At 49.2% G+C, this 19,805-nt stretch overlaps 3 protein-coding genes and 1 long non-coding RNA gene across 4 annotated transcripts in view; 1 reads left to right on the top strand and 3 right to left on the bottom strand.

The window, feature by feature from the left end:
- ARRB2 (arrestin beta 2) overlaps nt 1-19,805 on the top strand; it is a 233,660-nt gene that overhangs the window by 33,023 nt on the left and 180,832 nt on the right. The window lies entirely within an intron of this gene.
- Nucleotides 1-19,805, bottom strand: part of LOC144325238 (uncharacterized) — a 74,463-nt gene that overhangs the window by 15,051 nt on the left and 39,607 nt on the right. The window lies entirely within an intron of this gene.
- LOC144325248 (uncharacterized) lies at nt 4,197-5,776 on the bottom strand. The gene is made up of 2 exons (XR_013390536.1): nt 5,169-5,776; nt 4,197-4,796 (listed from the first exon to the last, which is right to left on the bottom strand). It is a non-coding gene; the product is annotated as an uncharacterized LOC144325248 (long non-coding RNA).
- Nucleotides 6,516-16,934, bottom strand: LOC144325247 (uncharacterized). Its single transcript, XM_077917914.1, has 5 exons — nt 16,454-16,934; nt 15,307-15,389; nt 14,537-14,645; nt 13,353-13,851; nt 6,516-8,447 (listed from the first exon to the last, which is right to left on the bottom strand). The coding sequence occupies exons 3-5, from the start codon at nt 14,547-14,549 to the stop codon at nt 7,367-7,369; spliced, it is 1,593 nt and encodes a 530-aa protein (XP_077774040.1). The 5' UTR covers nt 14,550-14,645; nt 15,307-15,389; nt 16,454-16,934; the 3' UTR covers nt 6,516-7,366.

Genomic DNA, 19,805 nt, shown 5'->3' with positions numbered 1-19,805 from the left:
CCTCAGACTCAGCCCCTCTTCCCCTCTCCTTCTTCTCCTCAGGCCAGAGCCACTTCTCCCTCAGACTCAGCCCCTCTTCCTCTCTCCTTCTTCTCCTCAGGCCAGAGCCACTTCTCCCTCAGACTCAGCCCCTCTTCCTCTCTCCTTCTTCTCCTCAGGCCAGAGCCACTTCTCCCTCAGACTCAGCCCCTCTTCCTCTCTCCTTCTTCTCCTCAGGCCAGAGCCACTTCTCCCTCAGACTCAGCCCCTCTTCCCCTCTCCTTCTTCTCCTCAGGCCAGAGCCACTTCTCCCCCAGACTCAGCCCCTCTTCCTCTCTCCTTCTTCTCCTCAGGCCAGAGCCACTTCTCCCTCAGACTCAGCCCCTCTTCCTCTCTCCTTCTTCTCCTCAGGCCAGAGCCACTTCTCCCTCAGACTCAGCCCCTCTTCCCCTCTCCTTCTTCTCCTCAGGCCAGAGCCACTTCTCCCTCAGACTCAGCCCCTCTTCCTCTCTCCTTCTTCTCCTCAGGCCAGAGCCACTTCTCCCTCAGACTCAGCCCCTCTTCCCCTCTCCTTCTTCTCCTCAGGCCAGAGCCACTTCTCCCTCAGACTCAGCCCCTCTTCCCCTCTCCTTCTTCTCCTCAGGCCAGAGCCACTTCTCCCTCAGACTCAGCCCCTCTTCCTCTCTCCTTCTTCTCCTCAGGCCAGAGCCACTTCTCCCCCAGACTCAGCCCCTCTTCCTCTCTCCTTCTTCTCCTCAGGCCAGAGCCACTTCTCCCTCAGACTCAGCCCCTCTTCCTCTCTCCTCCTCCTCCTCAGGCCAGAGCCACTTCTCCCCCCCGACTCAGCCCCTCTTCCTCTCTCCTTCTTCTCCTCAGGCCAGAGCCACTTCTCCCTCAGACTCAGCCCCTCTTCCCCTCTCCTTCTTCTCCTCCTCAGGCCAGAGCCACTTCTCCCTCAGACTCAGCCCCTCTTCCTCTCTCCTTCTTCTCCTCAGGCCAGAGCCACTTCTCCCTCAGACTCAGCCCCTCTTCCTCTGTCCTTCTTCTCCTCAGGCCAGAGCCACTTCTCCCTCAGACACAGCCCCTCTTCCTCTCTCCTTCTTCTCCTCAGGCCAGAGCCACTTCTCCCTCAGACTCGGCCCCTCTTCCTCTCTCCTTCTTCTCCTCAGGCCAGAGCCACTTCTCCCTCAGACTCGGCCCCTCTTCCTCTCTCCTCCTCCTCCTCAGGCCAGAGCCACTTCTCCCTCAGACTCGGCCCCTCTTCCTCTCTCCTTCTTCTCCTCAGGCCAGAGCCACTTCTCCCTCAGACTCAGCCCCTCTTCCCCTCTCCTTCTTCTCCTCAGGCCAGAGCCACTTCTCCCTCAGACTCAGCCCCTCTTCCTCTCTCCTCCTCCTCCTCAGGCCAGAGCCACTTCTCCCTCAGACTCAGCCCCTCTTCCTCTCTCCTTCTTCTCCTCAGGCCAGAGCCACTTCTCCCTCAGACTCAGCCCCTCTTCCCCTCTCTTTCTTCTCCTCAGGCCATCTCAGCTCCAGCCTCCAAACTCCCTCAGAAAAGGCGCCTCTCATCGTCCCGCCCAAAGGGCTGGCTCCGCCCCCGCCTCTCTGGGTAGCCAATCAGAGAGAGATGTTCCAGCCCCCTGGTGGCGTTTCTGAGGGACTGCAGCTCCCGACTCGGCCGGTCTCAGCTGTCCATCACAGCAGGGCTTTCTGCTCAGTCTCTAAAGATCCCCTGAACACCTCAGCGGCTGCATGTCTGAATGGGCACACAAGTGTCAGCCTGGAGTCTGGATAACACCCCGGTCTGATGCATGGGTTGTGTGTGGGAAAGCTTTACTTCCAGGACAACTGAGGAGCTCAGCATCAGAGCGGGAGAGGAGCCCTGCAGGATCAGGCCAGTGGGCCCCTCTGGAGCTCCCCCTTCCCGTTCCCCCTGGGGCCTCAAGGGGAAGCCCCCCAGCAGGACTGGGGCGCAAGAGCCCCCCCCTCTCCCCCTGCGCTTCCTTCCAGCAACTGGGATGCAGCAGCATCTCTGGGGAGACAAGAGCTCAGCCCTCCTGCATGAAGCCACCCGGAGCCCCTCCTCTTCCTCCTCGCTGCCCTGGTCCCAGCCTCGCCTCCTGGGGCAGGGAGTTCCGCAGGCTTGACTCTGCACCGCACCAAGAAGCGCTTTCTCTTCTCTGCCCTCCATCTTCCCACAGACTTTCTTTCTTGCATAAGTCAGGTTTTCCTTTATATTTTTTGCTTATATTTTACGTAAAATTATTTCCGTCCGGCTACAACCTCTGCTAGCAAATGGGCCTGATTGTCCCCCAGAGAGGAAATCCGCGCAGGGATCCAAAGGAAGACTCGAGCTGCAAGCCTGTGACCTCGCCCCCAACTCGGTCTCTACCAAGAGGAGGGTGGCAGGAACCTTGGGTGTGATTTGGGGGTCTCCCCAGGCAGGAGCTCGGCAGCCCCCCTTCATCCCTGGGTCCCCCCCCTTCTCCCCATTGCACCCTTTGCAAGAAGAGAGAAGAGACTCACCAGCGCCCAGAAGGGGCAGGGAGACAGCTGCCCCCCCCTTGCAGAAGGAGCCCCCCAGGCTGGGCTTGCAGAGGAGACAAAAGCCTTGCAGGAAGGACCGGGCAGCGAGGGAGGGGCTCTGGCTCTGGAGGACCCGGCTCCCCCTTCCATCTCTCCTTCCCTCTAGGAATGCAGCTCAGTTCCTTTAACCCTTGGCAAGCCGAGCGCACCCAGCTCAGCCGCAGGGGTGGAGGGGCTCGCGCCTTGTGCACCCGCAGCAGAGAGGATTTCTTTGGGGGACCCTCTTGGCAGACAGGCTCAGGTGCTTCTTCCCTTGGAGACAGAAGCAGTGAACCCTGCAAGGGGACCCCCAGGGGCCATCCAGTCTAGCCCCAAAGCATCCAAAGCATCCCGGAGAGACGGCAGCCAAGCTCTGCTGGAAAAGCTCCGCTCCCTCCGCGTCCCCTGTTCTTGCTGTCGTGAGACATGGGGGGTCCCGTCATCCTCCCCTTCCTGAGGAAATGGGAGCCTCGCAGGGTCTTGGTCGTGGTGGCTCCAGGGCAAGAACCGGGAGACCCAGGAGATGGGGGCGAAGAGGGTGGGACTGGGAGACACCAGGGGCTTGTAGCAGGAAACCCCCCCCCCAATCATTCAGTTTGTACAAACTTCACACACACACACACACACACTCTACATACGCTGTGCTTCTGTTATGAATTCATAGAAAATCAACCATACATCGGATTTGCACTGTTCCACTTTTATTTGACTCCATGAAGGAAGGACTACAAAATGGGGAAGGTTTGATACAGGGCAGCCATAATCCCTTCACCATCCCAGCACATCCACAGGAGCCCTGCCCAGTTGCTATGCCAACCCTGATGATCCCAGACAGAAGATCACAAAGAACTTGCATATGGGAGTGGATTCAGCATGGACTGAAACAAAGGACAATAATCAGCTCTTCCCTCTGGGGGCAGGAAACTGGAAACTCCCCTCTGTCACCTGGGAAGGACTCATGGGGAGGGGGAAAGGAGGAACCAGCCAGGTGACAGGACACTCAGGTTACCATCACAACTCCTCCCTCAACCCCTCCTTTCTGTAATGTATGCATGATGTTGGGCTTGATCTACAGGGCGGCAATTTCAAAAGTCTTTGTAAGGCCTTGCACACCATTTTTCTGGGTCCCTCCCCTCTCCTGCAAGTGAGGGGAGCACCCTGTTGCAAGAGTTCAATAAAGGCCAAGCCTACAGGCTGCTGTTTTGCTCCAGGTTATCCTGGTTGGTGTCTTTGTTTTTGTCCAAGGGAGCCCTCGGATTTTCCCGTTAACAGTGGAGCAAGAGGGAAGTAACAGAAACCAATTAGAGCATTTCCCCACCTCGTCTAAAAAACAGGAACATCTATTTACCTGAAGTGTAACAGCTCATTTTAGCAACTGAAGTTTAAGGAAAGCTGTGCATATGCTACTGGTCTACCTTATAGGAATGTTATAAAAGTTTTTTTATATGAAGCACTTTGAAAAACGCTTCAGAATGTACCACACGGAGGTTGTTTCTTTCCCCATGTTGCGCCCACCCCCTCCTGCTCCCTCTTCCCTCTGCATTCAAGGGGCACAGATGGGCCTTTCAGCAACACCCCCCCCTTATTCCCACTGCCACCCCAGAACTCTGACCTGAACACTTCACCCCCAACCTAGCGAAGAATGAGGTGTGAGGTGGAGTACAACTGATTTATTTAAAAACGAGAAGTTCAAGGTAACAGTGTACAATAGGGAGCCAGTGTGGTGTAGTGGTTAAGAGCGGTAGACTCCTAATCTGGGGAACCGGGTTCGTGTCTCCGCTCCTCCACATGCAGCTGCTGGGTGACCTTGGGCCAGTCACACTTCTCTGAAGTCTCTCAGCCCCACTCACCTCACAGAGTGTTTGTTGTGGGGAGGAAGGGAAAGGAGAATGTGAGCCGCTTTGAGACTCCTCAGGGTAGTGATAAAGTGGGATATCAAATCCAAACTCTTCTTAATAGCTGTATGGTTTCAAATCTTCAGTTTGCTTTTCTTTTGTCACTTTATTTGTACTGTAACAATGGGTATTGGAAGGCTGTTCCTATAGTACTGAGTTCAACTTCTGACTTTTACTGAGGAGGCCAGAGGCCATCCTGGCTGTGAGTCTTGGAAGACCTTCTGCTTTGCAGGCCTTTTCCCATGTGGCCTGGGAGAGTCCAGACTGACTCCAGCTACAAAAGCTGAGGCTGCTGAAGAGTACAGGGACTATAATGACTGGAAAACCAGGAAGTATAGAAGGTACTAACTTTGAATATGACTATTTTAATTCTGGGACGCAGGTGGCGCTGTGGGTTAAAGCCTCAGTGCCGAGGACTTGCTGATCGAAAGGTCGGCGGTTCGAATCCCTGCGGCGGGGTGCGCTCCCGCTGCTTGGTCCCAGCGCCTGCCAACCTAGCAGTTCGAAAGCACCCCCGGGTGCAAGTAGATAAATAGGGACCGCTTACTGGCGGGAAGGTAAACGGCGTTCCGTGTGCTGCGCTGGCTCGCCAGATGCAGCTTGTCACGCTGGCCACATGATCCGGAAGTGTCTGCGGACAGCGCTGGCCCCTGGCCTCTAGAGTGAGATGAGCGCACAACCCTAGAGTCTGGCAAGACTGTCCCGTACGGGCAGGGGTACCTTTACCTTTACCTATTTTAATTGTATTTGTTTCTTTGTTAATTATATTTTATACCACGTTTCATCCAAAGATCTCAGGGCAATTCATGGCATAAAAACACAAAATAGAGATACAAAATGCATAATAAAAATTGGAACAAGAACAAAGCAAACCAGTAACTCCCCCTTGCCAAAACAATTTACAATCACATATATTGTTGAATTACTCCAACCCGTTTCCAACTCTCAGCCAATCAACACTCACCTCTCTCCCGCTCCCTAGCTAACATTACCCTAAATCTACGATTATACTATCCTCACCACAATTGTTTTGGTACATGTGCATAAAACTTTGAATATAAAGACCAGAATATTGCACTTAATGTTAAGCAGAGGCACACGCATGCACACTTTCTGAGTTTCAAAACGGAGCTCGTGTGATATAGTGGTTATGTGCCAGACTATGACCTGAGAGACCTGGGTTCAAATCACCACTCAGCCATGAAGCTAATTGGGTGACCTTGGAGGCCAGGCGCTGCTTCAGAGCCTAGTTTACTTCATAGGGTTATTGTCAGCCTTAAATGAAAATGTGGAGAACCGTGTAACACCACCTTCAAGGACAGGGTGTTATAGGAATGCAATTCATGTAATGCCTTAAGAGAAAACATTATGAAAATGATCTACAGGTGGTACATGACTCCGGCTAAGTTAGCAAAGATCTATCATCTGCCCAATAACAAGTGTTGGAAATGTAATGAAACGGAGGGAACCTTCTATCACCTTTGGTGGACCTGCCCGAAGATTAAGGCTTTCTGGGAAATGATCTATAATGAAATTTAAAAAGTTCTGAAGAGAACCTTTATTAAAAAACCAGAAGCCTTTCTCTTGGGCATGGTGGGCCAAATGGTGCCAAAGAAGGATAGGACATTTTTTATGTATGCCACAACAGCAGCAAGAATTCTTCTAGCAAAGTATTGGAAGACGCAAGATCTACCCACGTTGGAAGAATGGCAGACGAAGGTGATTGACTATATGGGTCTGGCAGAGATGACTGGCAGAGTTCGAGACCGGGGGAAAGAGGCGGTGGACGAAGATTGGAACAAATTCAAAGTTTATCTTAAAAACTGTTGTAATTTGGAAAATTAGGGGCTCAGGGTAATAAGAGATAAAGAACTACAGTTGTATTAATAACTTATGGAAGTTAAATTTATGAAATATAAACAAGTTTATTACGAAAGGGTTGCTGAAAAATCTTGAAACAAGAATGCAGAAAAGGGGTGGTACGGGGAAGTCGATTTTGTGTTTGTTTATGTTTTTGCTTTGTTTCTTTTGTACTTATGAAAAACTAATAAAAAAATTTATTTAAAAAAAAAAAGGAATGCAATTCATGAATTCCAATAAGGACAAATGTCAGGATGTGCATTTAGGCAGGCACAACCAGCTGCACAAATATAAGATGAGGGACAACTAGCTAGCCAGTAGGACACATAGAAAGCATCCAGGGCTCTTATGTCAACAGAGTGAAGCACCAACAAAGAAAGGCTAATGCTATTCTAAGCTGCATCAAGACAGGAGAATAGAATCATAGCACTGTAGAGCTGGAAGGAGCACAGAGCGTCCCCTTGAAATGCAGGAAAGATATGTTGCCAACATGGCGGGAAAGGAGGTTTCAGCTTCCTCTCAGTAACGCAGTTTATGCACTTCATTACGGATGATGCATTTTGGGTTACCTCCATCCCTTTTGCAAGCTGCTTCCTTTGTATCTCCACAATGGCTTTGATGGGACCAAACCTTTTGTGCCAGTTTCTGAATGAGCTTCACCCCTGATGAGCTGGAATGGCTGCAGAGGAGGGAGACCAAGGCGATCAAGGGTCTGGAGACCAAGCCTAATGAGGAACAGTTGAGGGAGATGGGGATGTTTATCATGGAGAAGAGAAGATTGAGAAGGAGATGTGAAAGCTGTCTTCCAATATCTAAAGAGCTGGGCCATGGAAGAGGGAGCAAGCTTGCTTTCTCCTACTCCAGTGAAAGGACCCAAACCAAGCAAACTTGCTTTTTCGTGGGAAGGACCCACACCAATGCATTCAAGATACAAGTAAGGAGAGTCTGACTAAACATCAGGCAGAACTTTCTGACAGTAAGAACTGTTTGACTCTGGAACAAACAAGTTCAGGTGGTGGTGGACTCTTCTTGAATTGAAGGATTCTAAGCTAAGGTTGGATGGCCGTCTGTCATGAATTCTTTTGTTGAATATCAGGGGGTTGGAGAAGATGACTCTCACCATCCAATCCAATGCAAGAATTCAATGACTCTGAGACACTGTGATTCTCCGAGCTATGAGTTCTTTGATGGGAAGTGAGATAGGAATACTGACTAAAATTCTTTCCACATTCCAAGCATTTATACGGTCTCTCCATTGTATGAATTATTTGATGGGAAATGAGATAGGAGTCCTGACTAAAACTCCTTCCACATTCCAAGCATTTATAAGGGCTCTCCCAGGAATGAGTTCTTTCATGGGAAGTGAGACATTCCTTACGAGCAAAGCATTTGCCACATTCCTCACACTGAAATGGTTTCTCCCCCGTATGAATTCTTTGATGGGAAGTGAGATCACCCTTCTTACCGAAGCTTTTCCCACATTCCTCACACTGAAATGGTTTCTCCCCTGTATGAATTCTTTGATGGGAAGTGAGAGAGTTGCTCCATGTGAATCTCTTTCCACAATCTAAGCACTGATATGGTTTCTCCCCTGTATGAATTCTTTCATGGGAAGTGAGACATTTTTTCTGAGTGAATCTCTTTCCACATTCAACACACTGATAAGGTTTCTCCCCTGTATGATTTCTTTGGTGGAAAGTGAGACTGGCTCTTACATTGAAACTCTTTCCACACTCCAAGCACTGAAATGATTTTTCTTTGGAATGAATTCTTTGGTGGGAAATGAGATTGGACTTCTCACTGAAGCTCTTCCCACATTCCAAGCACCGAAAAGGCTTTTCCCCTGTATGAATTCGTTGATGGGAAATGAAAGAGTCGCTCCGAGTGAAGCTCTTTCCACATTCGAAGCACGGAAAAGGTTTCTCCCCTGTATGAATTCGTTGATGGGAAGTCAGGCTGGACCGGTGACTGAAGCTTTTCCCACATTCCACACACTGATATGGTTTCTCCCCTGTATGGATTCTTTCGTGGATAATGAGGTGACCCCTCCGACTGAAGCTCTTTCCACATTTCCAGCACTGATAGGTTTTCTTCCCAGCTGGATTTCTTTGATGGGAAGGTGAATGGGGGATTTGACTAAAGTTCTTCCCAGATTCCAAATATTCATTTGGTTTTTCCCCTATGTGAATCTCATCATGCTCTCCCTTGATCTTCATTTCCAATTCATCATCACCTGCAGAGAAAAGTGAAATGTGTTAGAGCCTCAGCAAGAAATGGAGAACCCTAATTATTGAAAAATGCTCATTAATGCTTGTGAGAGAGGAAGAACAGAAAGGAGATAGATGAGAGGTCTTCAGGGTTCACTGGCTTTGTTTACTGGCATTCAGGGATATGGGAACCTGAGAGTCCAAAAGCCTGGCTCTTTTCTGGAATGGATTTTGTCTGGGCAATCACCAAATCTGTTCAAACTCTAATGTCAGTCATCTCTTTGGTCAAGCATAACGGACAGAAGGGGTGACTTCCAAGGTGGGGGAGGCTGGCTAGTTCTTGGCTGTTGCCGCTCTGCCAGCAGAGATTCTTATGTGATGATTTAGGATAGCCAGGGCAAAGACACCAGTATCACACTCTCCCTTTGAAGATAGGGAGATGAACTGGGGCGAACCTCGCATGCTCTGTTTTCAGGGGATATCAGCATAGAATAGAATGAAAGTCAAGCTAAATAAAAATAAAACAGAGTGGATAAATAGGAAAAGAAAGTAAATTGGATAAATAATGAAGATGATGAAGAAAAAGAAAAGAAAAACACAAAGCCCTGTGTCAAGGTTACCAAGAGAAGCCATGATTCCACAATTCTCCTCTATGACTTCTGTTCTCTGTTCTGTTCTCTGGTCAGGATCCAGCAATTCCCACTGCTAACCCGTGAAACGAACAGCAATGTCTTCAGAGGACAGTGAACTCTTTAAATGAGAGAGAGAGAGAGAGAGTATAACAATTATCTACTACGAATTGTTTTGTTGTTTTCTGCATTGTCTTCATGGGATTGTTTTGCTGCACAATCCCATGTTTCTTTTAACATCTTAATGGAATTATTTTTATGTGTGTTTTGCTGTTTGCATTAAGGAAGCCCCAAGGGCACATGGGGCACAAAGAAGGGAGGGTGAGGAAAGTCCCATTGTGCAACAGATGGTTAGGTGAATCATGGCTACTGCTCTTTACAGTTTGCAAACTGATGAGCGGCAGTGGAAGACAGGAGTGCCTCTGTTGTGCTCTGGTCCATGGAGTCACGAAGAGTCAGACACGACTAAACAACAGCAACAAAACTGATGAGAAGCATGTTTTAGTATTCATGATAAACTAGTGATAGGGACAACTAGTTATAGGGACATTCAGAAGGAAAATTAAGGAGGTGGATGTTCCTTATTCTCAGCACATAAACTTTCTTCAATAACATTGTCAGTCTTTGTTAAGGGCAGTTTTGACAGAAGCCAAAAGACCCCTCCTGGAGTTATGGGCACCAACATTTTGGAAGGATAGTGGGAAGCTGGGAGGTGGGCAGAGGAGGGCGACCAGGGTGATTGAGGGTCTGGAAGCCAAGCCTTATGAGGAATGGTTGAGGGAGATGAGAAAAGAGGAACCTGAGAGGACGGGAATTGACTCAATGGATTCAAGGAGCTTCTGTCTAAGCATCTGAGGGTAAGGGGTGTTCAACAATGGAACAGCCTCCCTGTGAAGGCTGGTGGACTCTCCTTCCATGAAGGTTTTAAAACTGTCCTGAAGGCTTTAGTTGACATTCTTGCATTTTACGGGGTTGGACTAGATGACCGTGAGGATCCCTTCCAAATCTACGATTCTAGGAGTCTCCTGTGCTGAGTGCATTGCCCTCTACATGGAGCTGCCTTTGAAGAGGAGTCGGAAACTGGTGCCAAATGCGGCACCCAGGTTATGGACTGAGCTCCCTCCCTTTATTTATGCAATTTCTATCCCCCCCCCCCGCTTTTTCTCCACCTTGCCCAGCATTTGAGTGGAGATTCCTGCATTGCACAGGGTCCCTTCCAAGTCTCCGATTCTGAGATTTCACAGCTGCAAAGCTCCTGCGATCTCGCCCCTCCCTGGGTTTGCAAAGGGGGCAGGGGCGTAGCAAAGGGGGGCAGCTGCAGGGGAGGACCCTCTGCTCCCCCACTTTGCGGGTTGTGGGGGGAGCCCCCCATGCACCCTGCTCTGCAGCCCTGGGACCCCCCCCCTTCTCCCCACTGCACCCTCTGGGGGGAGAGAGAGAGGAGACTCACCCAGCGGAGCAGCTCTGCAAAGGCGACCAGAGGCCCCCCCTCTTCCGGGGAAGGAGGGGCTTTTCCTCCGGAGGTCCCGCCCTCCTTCGATTTTATTTCCGGTCCTCTCTAGGAATCCAGCTCGGCTCCTCTTAACTCTTGGCCTGCCGAGCGCACCCCCAGCCCCCTTTCCTCCCTCTCCAGAGCAGGAGGCGCGTGCTTTGCGCACCCCCAGAGAGGGGATTTGGGGGACCCTCTGGGCTGGCGAGAGGAGCTGCAGGAGGAGCAGCTGGCTGGGGGGGGGGGGAGGCTCTGCCAGAAGCAGGGAGCCCCAACCTGGGGAATCTCAGCCGAAGCAGCCAAGCTTGGAAGCCTCATCTTCTGAAGGAGCCAAGGGCGCAGCCAGGATTTTTTTTTTTTTTTTGGGGGGGGGGACCTCAGTTAGCTATGCATTTAGATGGATAGTTATTGATTTGGGGGGCAGCAGCCCCTCCCTGCCCCTTCTTTGCTACGCCCATGGAGGGGACCCCAGTATTTCCTTGCAATCTCCTTTCTTCTCCTGTTGGTGCCAAGCTTGAAGGCCCTAAATGACCTCTGTCCTGTATACCTGAAGGAGCATCTCCACCCCCATCATTCAGCCCAGACACGGAGGTCCAGCTCCGAGGGCCTTCTGGCGGTTCCTTCCCTGCGAGGAGCCAAGTTACAGGGAACCAGGCAGAGGGCCTTCTCGGTGGTGGCGCCCTCCCTGTGGAACGCCCTCCCATCACATGTCAAAGAGAAGAACAACTACCAGACTTTTAGAAGACATCTGGAGTCAGCCCTGTTCAGGGAAGCTTTTAATGTTTAACAGACCACAGTATTTCAATATTTTGATGGAAGCCGCCCAGAGTGGCTGGGGAAACCCAGCTAGATGGGCGGGGTATAAATAATAAATTATTATTATTAACCTGTATCCATTATTTTGGATCATCAAGGGAGCCCCAGATGAAACCTCAATCCCTTCTATTTTTGAGACTTGGTCTATAGTTTTGCATGATAATCAGCTCTTGGGGAAAAGTTAAATTAATGGACAAGGGAACAACAGGAAAAGCGCCTGCTGAAAGAACAAGATGAAATTCTGTTGGAGCAAAACTCATTGCAGCAATTTATAAGCCATTTCCTCCGTGGGTTGTTTTCTCTCTTCTTCTCTTCTGACTACCCATCCCTCACAGCAACTCCCTTCCTTCTGCCCCAGCAGTGAGGGCAAAGTCACAGGCACCTTTCCAGCTGAAGGCAGCGGACATAGCTCAGTGCCCCCTCCAGAACAGCCCCACTTTAAAGTCAGCTTAAGAAAGCAACAATGATCAAAGGCTAAAAAATCAGCACCTAACACAGTTCAGCACCAAACAGGTGTCAACAGACAGAAAAAAATCAGACTGGATTTGGGGGATGGGGGGGGGGCAAGGAAGAGAGTCCCGGTTCACACCCTTCTCCATCCATTTTCTTTAGCATACTGCAGTACTGGAGAAATTATACTGGTCCCCCAGTTGTCAGAGTTTGTTTTTATGAAGTGCTTTGAACACTTCGGAATGTCCCATGAAGAGGTCTAGTTTATCTCCCCATGTTATGCCCCCTTTGCCATCACTCAGAGGTGCTCTGGCAGTGCCCACACCTCCCTGCGCCACCTTCCCACTTTTATTCAAGGGGCCTTTGACCAAAAATCCCTTTCATTCAAGGTGCCACCCCAGAGAACTCCTATCTGAACACTTCTCCCCCAACATATCAAGGAATGACGTGTCTGGTGCAGTATAACCGTTTTATTAAAACATAAAAATGGAAGTTCAAGGTAACTTTGTGTACATAAGCACGTGCTTTCAGATGTGCCTGTTACTTTTATTTTATTAAAACTGCAAAAGGAGGCTTTATTATGCTGTTCCTCTTCTACTGATCTAACCAACCCTCCTTCACAACTCCCACCGCTCTCCCACCCCACTCTGACCTCCAACTGTCTCTCCTGAAGAGGCCAGAAACCACCTTGGCTGAGAGTCCTGGAAGACCATCTCTCTGCCATGCAGGCCTATTTCCACATGGCCTGGGACAGAAGGGCCAAGGAAGATGGATGGAAAGAGAGACTCCAGCTACAAGTTAAGGCTGCAGAGAGCAACCAAGGTGATCAAGGGTCTCGAAACCAAGCCTTATGAGGAACGGTTGATCGGAGTGGGGGATGTTTATTATGGAGAAAAGGAGATGGAGAAGGAGATGTTATAGACATCTTCCAATATCTAAAGAGCTGTGCCATGGAAGAGGGAGGAAGCTTGCTTTCTCCTGCTCTGGTGTATTGAAGAAAGGAGATTCTGAGTAAACATGGGGAATAATTTCCGACAGTAAGAACTGTTTGCTTGTGGAAACAATAAGTTCAGGTGGTGGTGGACTCTTCTTGAATTGAAGGATTTTAAGCAAAGGTTTGGTGGCCATCTGTCATCAATTCTTTTGTTGAATATCCTGCATTGCTGGGGGTTGGAGAAGATGACTCTCACCATCCAATCCAATGCAACAATTCAATGATTCTTGGGGAATCTGATTCTCCCCGCTGTGAGTTCTTTGATGAGAAGTGAGAAAGGACTCCTGACTAAAACACTCTCCACATTCCAAGCATTTATATGGTCTCTCCATTGTATGAATTATTTGATGGGAAATGAGATGGGAGTCCTGACTAAAACTCCTTCCACATTCCAAGCATTTATGTGGACTCTCCCAGGTATGAGTTCTTTCATGGGAATTGAGACTTCCCTTCTGACTGAATCTCCTTCCACACTCCAAGCACTGATAGGGTTTCTCCCCTGTATGAATTCTTTGATGGAAAGTGAAAGAGTCACTCCGAGAGAAGCTCTTTCCACATTCCAAGCAATGATAAGGATTGTCTCCTGTATGAATTATTTGGTGGGAAGTGAGCTTGGCCTTTTCATTGAAGCTCTTTCCACATTCCAAGCACTGATAGGGTTTCTCCCCTGTATGAAGTCTCTGATGGGTAGTGAGATTGGCCCGCTGACTGAAGCTCTTCCCACATTGCACACACTTGTATGGTTTCTCCCCTGTGTGAATTCTCTCATGGACAGTGAGGTGAGCCCGCCAACCAAAGCTCTTTCCACACTCCAAGCACTGATAAGGTTTCTTCCCAATGGGATTTCTTTGATGGGAAGTTGAATGGGAGCTCTGACTGCTCTTTCCACATTCCAAATTTTTATATGGTTTCTCCCCCGTGTGAATTTCATCATGGTCTCCCTTGCTCTTCATTTCCAATTCATCATCACCTGCAGAGAAAAGAGAAATGGGTTAGAGCCTCAGCAAGAAATGGAGAACCCTAATTATTGAAAAATGCTCATTAACGCTTGTGACAGGAAAAGAACTGAAGGGAGATAGATGGGAGGTCTTACTTGAGGTTTCATTGAATTGGTTGACTGGCATTCAGGGACATCTTTATGGGAACCTAAGATTCCAAAAACCTAGCTCTTTTCTGGAATGGATTTTGTCTGGGCAATCACCAAATCCGTTCCATCTCTAATGTCAGACATCTCTTTGGTCAAGCAAAACGGACAGAAGCGGTGACTTCCAAGGTGGGGGAGGCTGGCTAGTTCTTGGCTGTTGCCGCTCTGCCAGCAGAGATTCTTATGTGATGATTTAGGATAGCCAGGACAAAGACACCAGTATCACACTCTCCCTTTGAAGTTATGGAGATGAATTGGGGGTGAACCTCGCATGCTCTTAAGGAGCCGCTTTTTATACTGAGATAAGAAGTTTGTTTTCAGGGGTTTCAATATTTTTTTTACTAATATATTTTTACTAAAAGTTTTCCATTTAGGATACAATGAAAGCCAAACTAAGTAAAAATGAAACTAAATAGAATAGGATAAATAGAAAAAGAAAGCAAATTGGATAAATAAAAGGTGAAGAAGAAGCAAAAGAAAAGGAAAATATAAAGCCCTGTGTCAAGGTTACCAAGAGAGGCCATGGTTCCACAATTCTCCTCTATGACTTCTGTTCTCTGGTCAGGATCCCACTGCTCACCCGTGAAACAAACAGCGATGTCCTCAGAGGACAGTGAAATCTTTAAAAGAGAGAGAGAGAGAGAAAGGTCCTCCTCTTAGCCAGTATAACAATTATCTACTACGAATTGTTTGGTTGTTTTCTGCATTGTCTTCATGGGATGTTTTGCTGCACAATTTAAGTATGGATGTTTATTTTAACGTTTTAATGGAATTGTTTTTATGTGTGTTTTGCAGTGTGAATTAAGAAAACTCTAAGGGCACATGGGGCACAAGGGAGGGAGGGTGGAGAAAGTCCCATTCTGCAACAGAGGGGGCTGGTGAGGTGAATCATGGCTTCTGCTCTTTATGGCTTCTAAACTGATGAGCGGCAGTGGAAGACAAGAGTGCCTCTGTCGTGCTCTGGTCGTGCTCTGGTCCATGGAGTCACGAAGAGTCGGACACGACTAAACAACAGCAACAAAACTGATGAGAAGCATGTTTTAGTATTCATGATAAATAGGGAAATAAAACTGCAACTAGCGATAGGGACTTTCAGAAGGAGAATTAAGGTGAGGTGGATGTTCCTCATTCTCAGCACATAAACTTTCTTCAATAACATTGTCAGGCTTTGTTAAGGGGAGTTTTGACAAAAGCCAAGAGGAAGATGTGAGAGATTCCTTCAGAGGACCCCTGGCTGCCCCACCCCTCCGCCTCTTTCCCCACAAGGCCACCTTCCCCTACCTGAGCTGGTTCCACAGCCGCTGCTTCCTCTCCGCCACCAAGAAAAGATGGATGAGGAGGTCTTGCCAGCAACCTTATATCACCTGCAAGAGACAAAGGTAAGTGGAGTGCATGACGCTTCTCTCAAGACGTGATACATTGCCTTTCTAACTATTGATGGACCTTAGAGAAAGTACAGATGTCACTCAGGAATTTCCAGAGGGACAAATGTAAGGTTCTTCACTTAGGCAGGAAGAACCAGCTACACAAGTATAAGATGGAGAACGTAGGGGTTTTCGTAGACCAAATGCTGAACATGAGCCAACAGTGTGATGCAGCAGCAAAAAAGGCTAATGTGATTGTATCCAATGGATTCAAGGAGCTTCTGTCTAAGTCTCTGAGGGTAAGGGGTGTTCAACAATGGAACAGCCTCCCTGTGAAGGCTGGTGGACTCTCCTTCCATGAAGGTTTTAAATCTGTCCTGGATGCTTTAGTTGACATTCTTGCATTTTACGGGGTTGGACTAGATGACTGTAAGGATCCCTTCCAAATCTACGATTCTAGGAGTCTCCTGTGCTGAGTGCATTTCTCTCTACATGGAGCTGCCTTTGAAGAGGAATCGGAAACTGCACCAAATGCGGCACCCAGATTATGGAATGAGCTCCCTACCTTTATTTATGGCATTTCTACACGCCCCCCCCCCCCACTTTTTCTCCATATTGCCCAGCATTTGAGTGGAGATTCCTGCATTGCACAGGGTTGGACTCGAGGAGTCTCATGGTTCCCTTCCAAGTCTCCGATTCTGAGATTCCAGAGCTGCCAGCTGTTCTCGAAGCCGCCAGCATGAGTTTGACCAAACTGGGGGAGGCAGTGGAAGACAGGAGGGCCTGGCGTGCTCTGGTCCAGGGGGTCACGAAGAGTCGGACATGACTAAACGACTCAACAACAACAACAGCTGCAAAGCTCCTGCGATCTCGCCCCTCCCTTGGTTTGCAGAGGGGGAGGGGGGCATGGGCGTAGCAAAGGGGGGCAGCTGCAGGGGAGGACCCTCTGCTCCCCCACTTTGCGGGTTGTGGGGGGAGCCCCCCATGCACCCTGCCCCGCAGCCCCGGGACCCCCCCCCCCTTCTCCCCACGGCACCCTCTGGGGGGAGAGAGAGGAGACTCACCCAGCGGAGAAGCTCTGCAAAGGCGACAAGACCCCCCCCCTCTTCCGGGGAGGGTGGGGCTTTTCCTCCGGATGTCCCGCCCTCCTTCGATTCTATTTCCGCTCCTCTCTAGGAATCCAGCTCGGCTCCTCTTAACTCTTGGCCTGCCGAGCGCACCCTCATTTGGGGGCCCTCCTCTTTGCTACGCCCATGGAGGGACCCCCAGTATTTCCTTGCAATCTCCTTTCTTCTCCTTTTAACCCTTTAGTTTGGATCCATTATTTTGTGTTCCAGATGAAACCTAACTCTATTCTACTCTTGAGACATGGATCGTAGTTTTGCATGATAAGACGTTCCCGTGAAAAAGTTATATTAAAGGGGAAGGGGGGTTTGTAGCATGGACTGCTTACAGAACTATACAAATTTTCGTTGGGACACATTTACTTGTCTTCATTCCTAAGGCATTTCCTCAATGGGTTGTTTCCTCTTTTTTTCTCTTCTATGCTTGAGACATGGATGATAGTTTTTACAAGATAATAATCTCCTGATAAAATCTTTTGAAACATGAAAAGTTCCTGCTGAAAGACCCAGATGAAATCTCGTGGGAACAAATCTCGCGGCAGCATTTCACGAGCCATTTCCTCCGCGGGTTCTTTTCTCTCCTCTTGTCTCTGCCTGCCCCTTCCTTCTGCCCCAGCAATGAGTCCCAGGCGCCTTTCCAGAGGAGACAGAGCTCAGCCCCCCTCAGGGCAGCCCCACTTTCAAGGTCCAGTGTCAGAAAGGAGCAAGGAGGCAGAGAGAGATGGACAGCTGAGCCCGGGCCGAGCCTGGAGCTGCAGTCCCTCAGAAACGCCACCAGGGGGCTGGAGCCTCTCTCTCTGATTGGCTACCCAGAGAGGCGGGGGCGGAGCCAGCCCTTTTGGCGGGAAGATGAGAGGCGCCTTTTCTGAGGGAGTTTGGAGGCTGGAGCTGAGACGGGAGGAAGGAATAATAATAATAATAATAATAATAATAATAATAATAATAAGAAGAAGAAGAAGAAGAAGAAGAAGAAGAAGAAGAAGAAGAAGAAGAAGAAGAAGAAGAAGAAGATGATGACTGAGAGGCTGTGTCTGAGGGAGCAGTGGAGAAGTGGTGGCTCTGGTCTGGGTGGAAGATCCGCCCTGAGGAGAATCTCTGTGGCCAGAAGAAGGAGCCTGGGAGCTGAGCGAGGAAGAGGGGCTGGAGGGGCTAGGGGGGAAAGCGAGGCTGAGTCTGGGGGGAGACAGGCTCTGGGAGTCTCCTTCCAGGCCGGAGGGGAGAGAAAGAAGAGGGCCGAGGGATCCCCTGGGTCTGGCGCCCAAAAGAAAACGCCTCAGGAGGGGCATTGCTGAGAGAGGAAGGCTGAGGGAAAGGAACCTGGGCTGGTCAAAAGGATTGAACTGCTACACCTGCTATAACTAAGGAAAGGAACAAAAGGGATGTAACAGAAACCGAGCTGAGCATTTTCCCACCTCGTCTAGAAACAGGAACATCTACCTGAAGGGTACAAACTGATTTTTAACAACTGAAGTTTAAGGAAAGGTGTGCATATGCTACTGGTCTACCTTATAAAAAGGTAAAGGTACCCCTGCCCGTACGGGCCAGTCGTGTCCGACTCTAGGGTTGTGCGCCCATCTCACTTAAAAGGCCGGGGGCCAGCGCTGTCCAGAGACACTTCCGGGTCACGTGGCCAGCGTGACAAGCTGCATCTGGCGAGCCAGCGCAGCACACGGAACGCCGTTTACCTTCCCGCTAGTAAGCGGTCCCTATTTATCTACTTGCACCCGGGGGTGCTTTCGAACTGCTAGGTTGGCAGGTGCTGGGACCGAGCAACGGGAGCGCACCCCGCCGCGGGGATTCGAACCGCCGACCTGACGATCGGCAAGTCCTAAGCGCTGAGGCTTTTACCCACAGCGCCACCCGCATCCCGAAAGGAAAGGTCTACCTTATAGGAATGTTATAAAATTTTGTTTTTATAGAGCACTTTGAAAAACACTTCAGAATGTACCATGCGGAGGCTGTTCCCCCCCATGTTGCGCCCACCCCCTCCTGCTCCCTCTTCCCTCTGCATTCAAGGGGCACAGCTAAGCCAAACCCCCCCTTATTCCCACTGCCACCCCAGAACTCTGACCTGAACACTTCACCCCCAACGTAACAAAGAATGTGGTGTGAGGTGGAGTACAACTGATTTATTAAAAACAAACACTCAATTTAAAGATAACTTGGTGTAGATAAGTTAGGGCTTCCGTAGGTCCAGATTTCCCCAGACATTACCAGGATTTTAAAAGTGGAACTGACGTCTGGGGGGAATTTCTGGAATGCAGTGCTTTGTCCTAGCTCTTAGGCCAATCAATTGGAAATTTGGCATTTTCATAAATCTTTTTGAGGGGGGTTCCTCAAAAAATGCTTAACAGCTTTCAGGATGTCCTGGTTTTTACTTTTTGAAATAAGGCAACCCTAACATTAAGTGTGGGACGCGGGTGGCGCTGTGGGTAAAAGCCTCAGCGCCTAGGGCTTGCCGATCGAAAGGTCGGCGGTTCGAATCCCCGCGGCGGGGTGCGCTCCTGTTGCTCGGTCCCATCGCCTGCCAACCTAGCAGTTCGAAAGCACCCCCAGGTGCAAGTAGATAAATAGGGACCGCTTACTAGCGGGAAGGTAAACGGCGTTTCCGTGTGTGGCTCTGGCTCGCCAGAGCAGCGATGTCACGCTGGCCACATGACCCGGAAGTGTCTCCGGACAGCGCTGGCCACCGGCCTATAGAGTGAGATGGGCGCACAACCCTAGAGTCTGGCAAGACTGGCCCGTACGGGCAGGGGTACCTTTACCTTTACCTTAACATTAAGTGTATGGTTTCAAATCTTCCAGTTTTTTCTGTTCATTCTTCATTACTTTAGTACTACTGTAACAATGGGTATTACAAGGATGTTCCTATACTACTGAGTTCAACCTCCAACTGTTTCCTTGCAGGCTTTCTCCACCGGCCTGAGGGGGCCGGGTCCAAGGTGATGAACAGATGGAGTCCAGCTACAAAAGCTGGGGCCGCTGAACAAATTCTTGTGCTTAGCAAGTTTGTTGTTGCTATAGGTTTTTCTATCTGTATTTTAGATCTTCTCGTGATTTATGTGGCTATTTTTCAGTGTGGTTGTGTATTTAATGTTCTATTTATTGTTTACTACTACTTTGCTATTTATTTATTTAATTTTTTACATTTGTATGATGACTTTCACCTGAAGATATCAGAGTGCTTCACAGCATAAAAATACAAAATAAAAACACAAAAGACATAATAAAAACATGAATCAAAACAAAAGAATAACCACCTCCCCACAAACACATCTGAGAGGACATAGAC

The sequence above is a fragment of the Podarcis muralis genome, chromosome 13 (genome assembly GCF_964188315.1).
Source record: "Podarcis muralis chromosome 13, rPodMur119.hap1.1, whole genome shotgun sequence".
Taxonomy (NCBI): Eukaryota; Metazoa; Chordata; class Lepidosauria; order Squamata; family Lacertidae; genus Podarcis; species Podarcis muralis.
This window is presented reverse-complemented; position numbering and strand designations above follow the sequence as displayed.

Coding starts and splice junctions, on each gene's coding strand:
- LOC144325247 (XM_077917914.1), bottom strand. Junction 8,448..13,352: donor CCCTATCAGTGCTTGGAGTG/TGGAAGGAGATT, acceptor ATATTTGGAATC/TGGGAAGAACTTTAGTCAAA.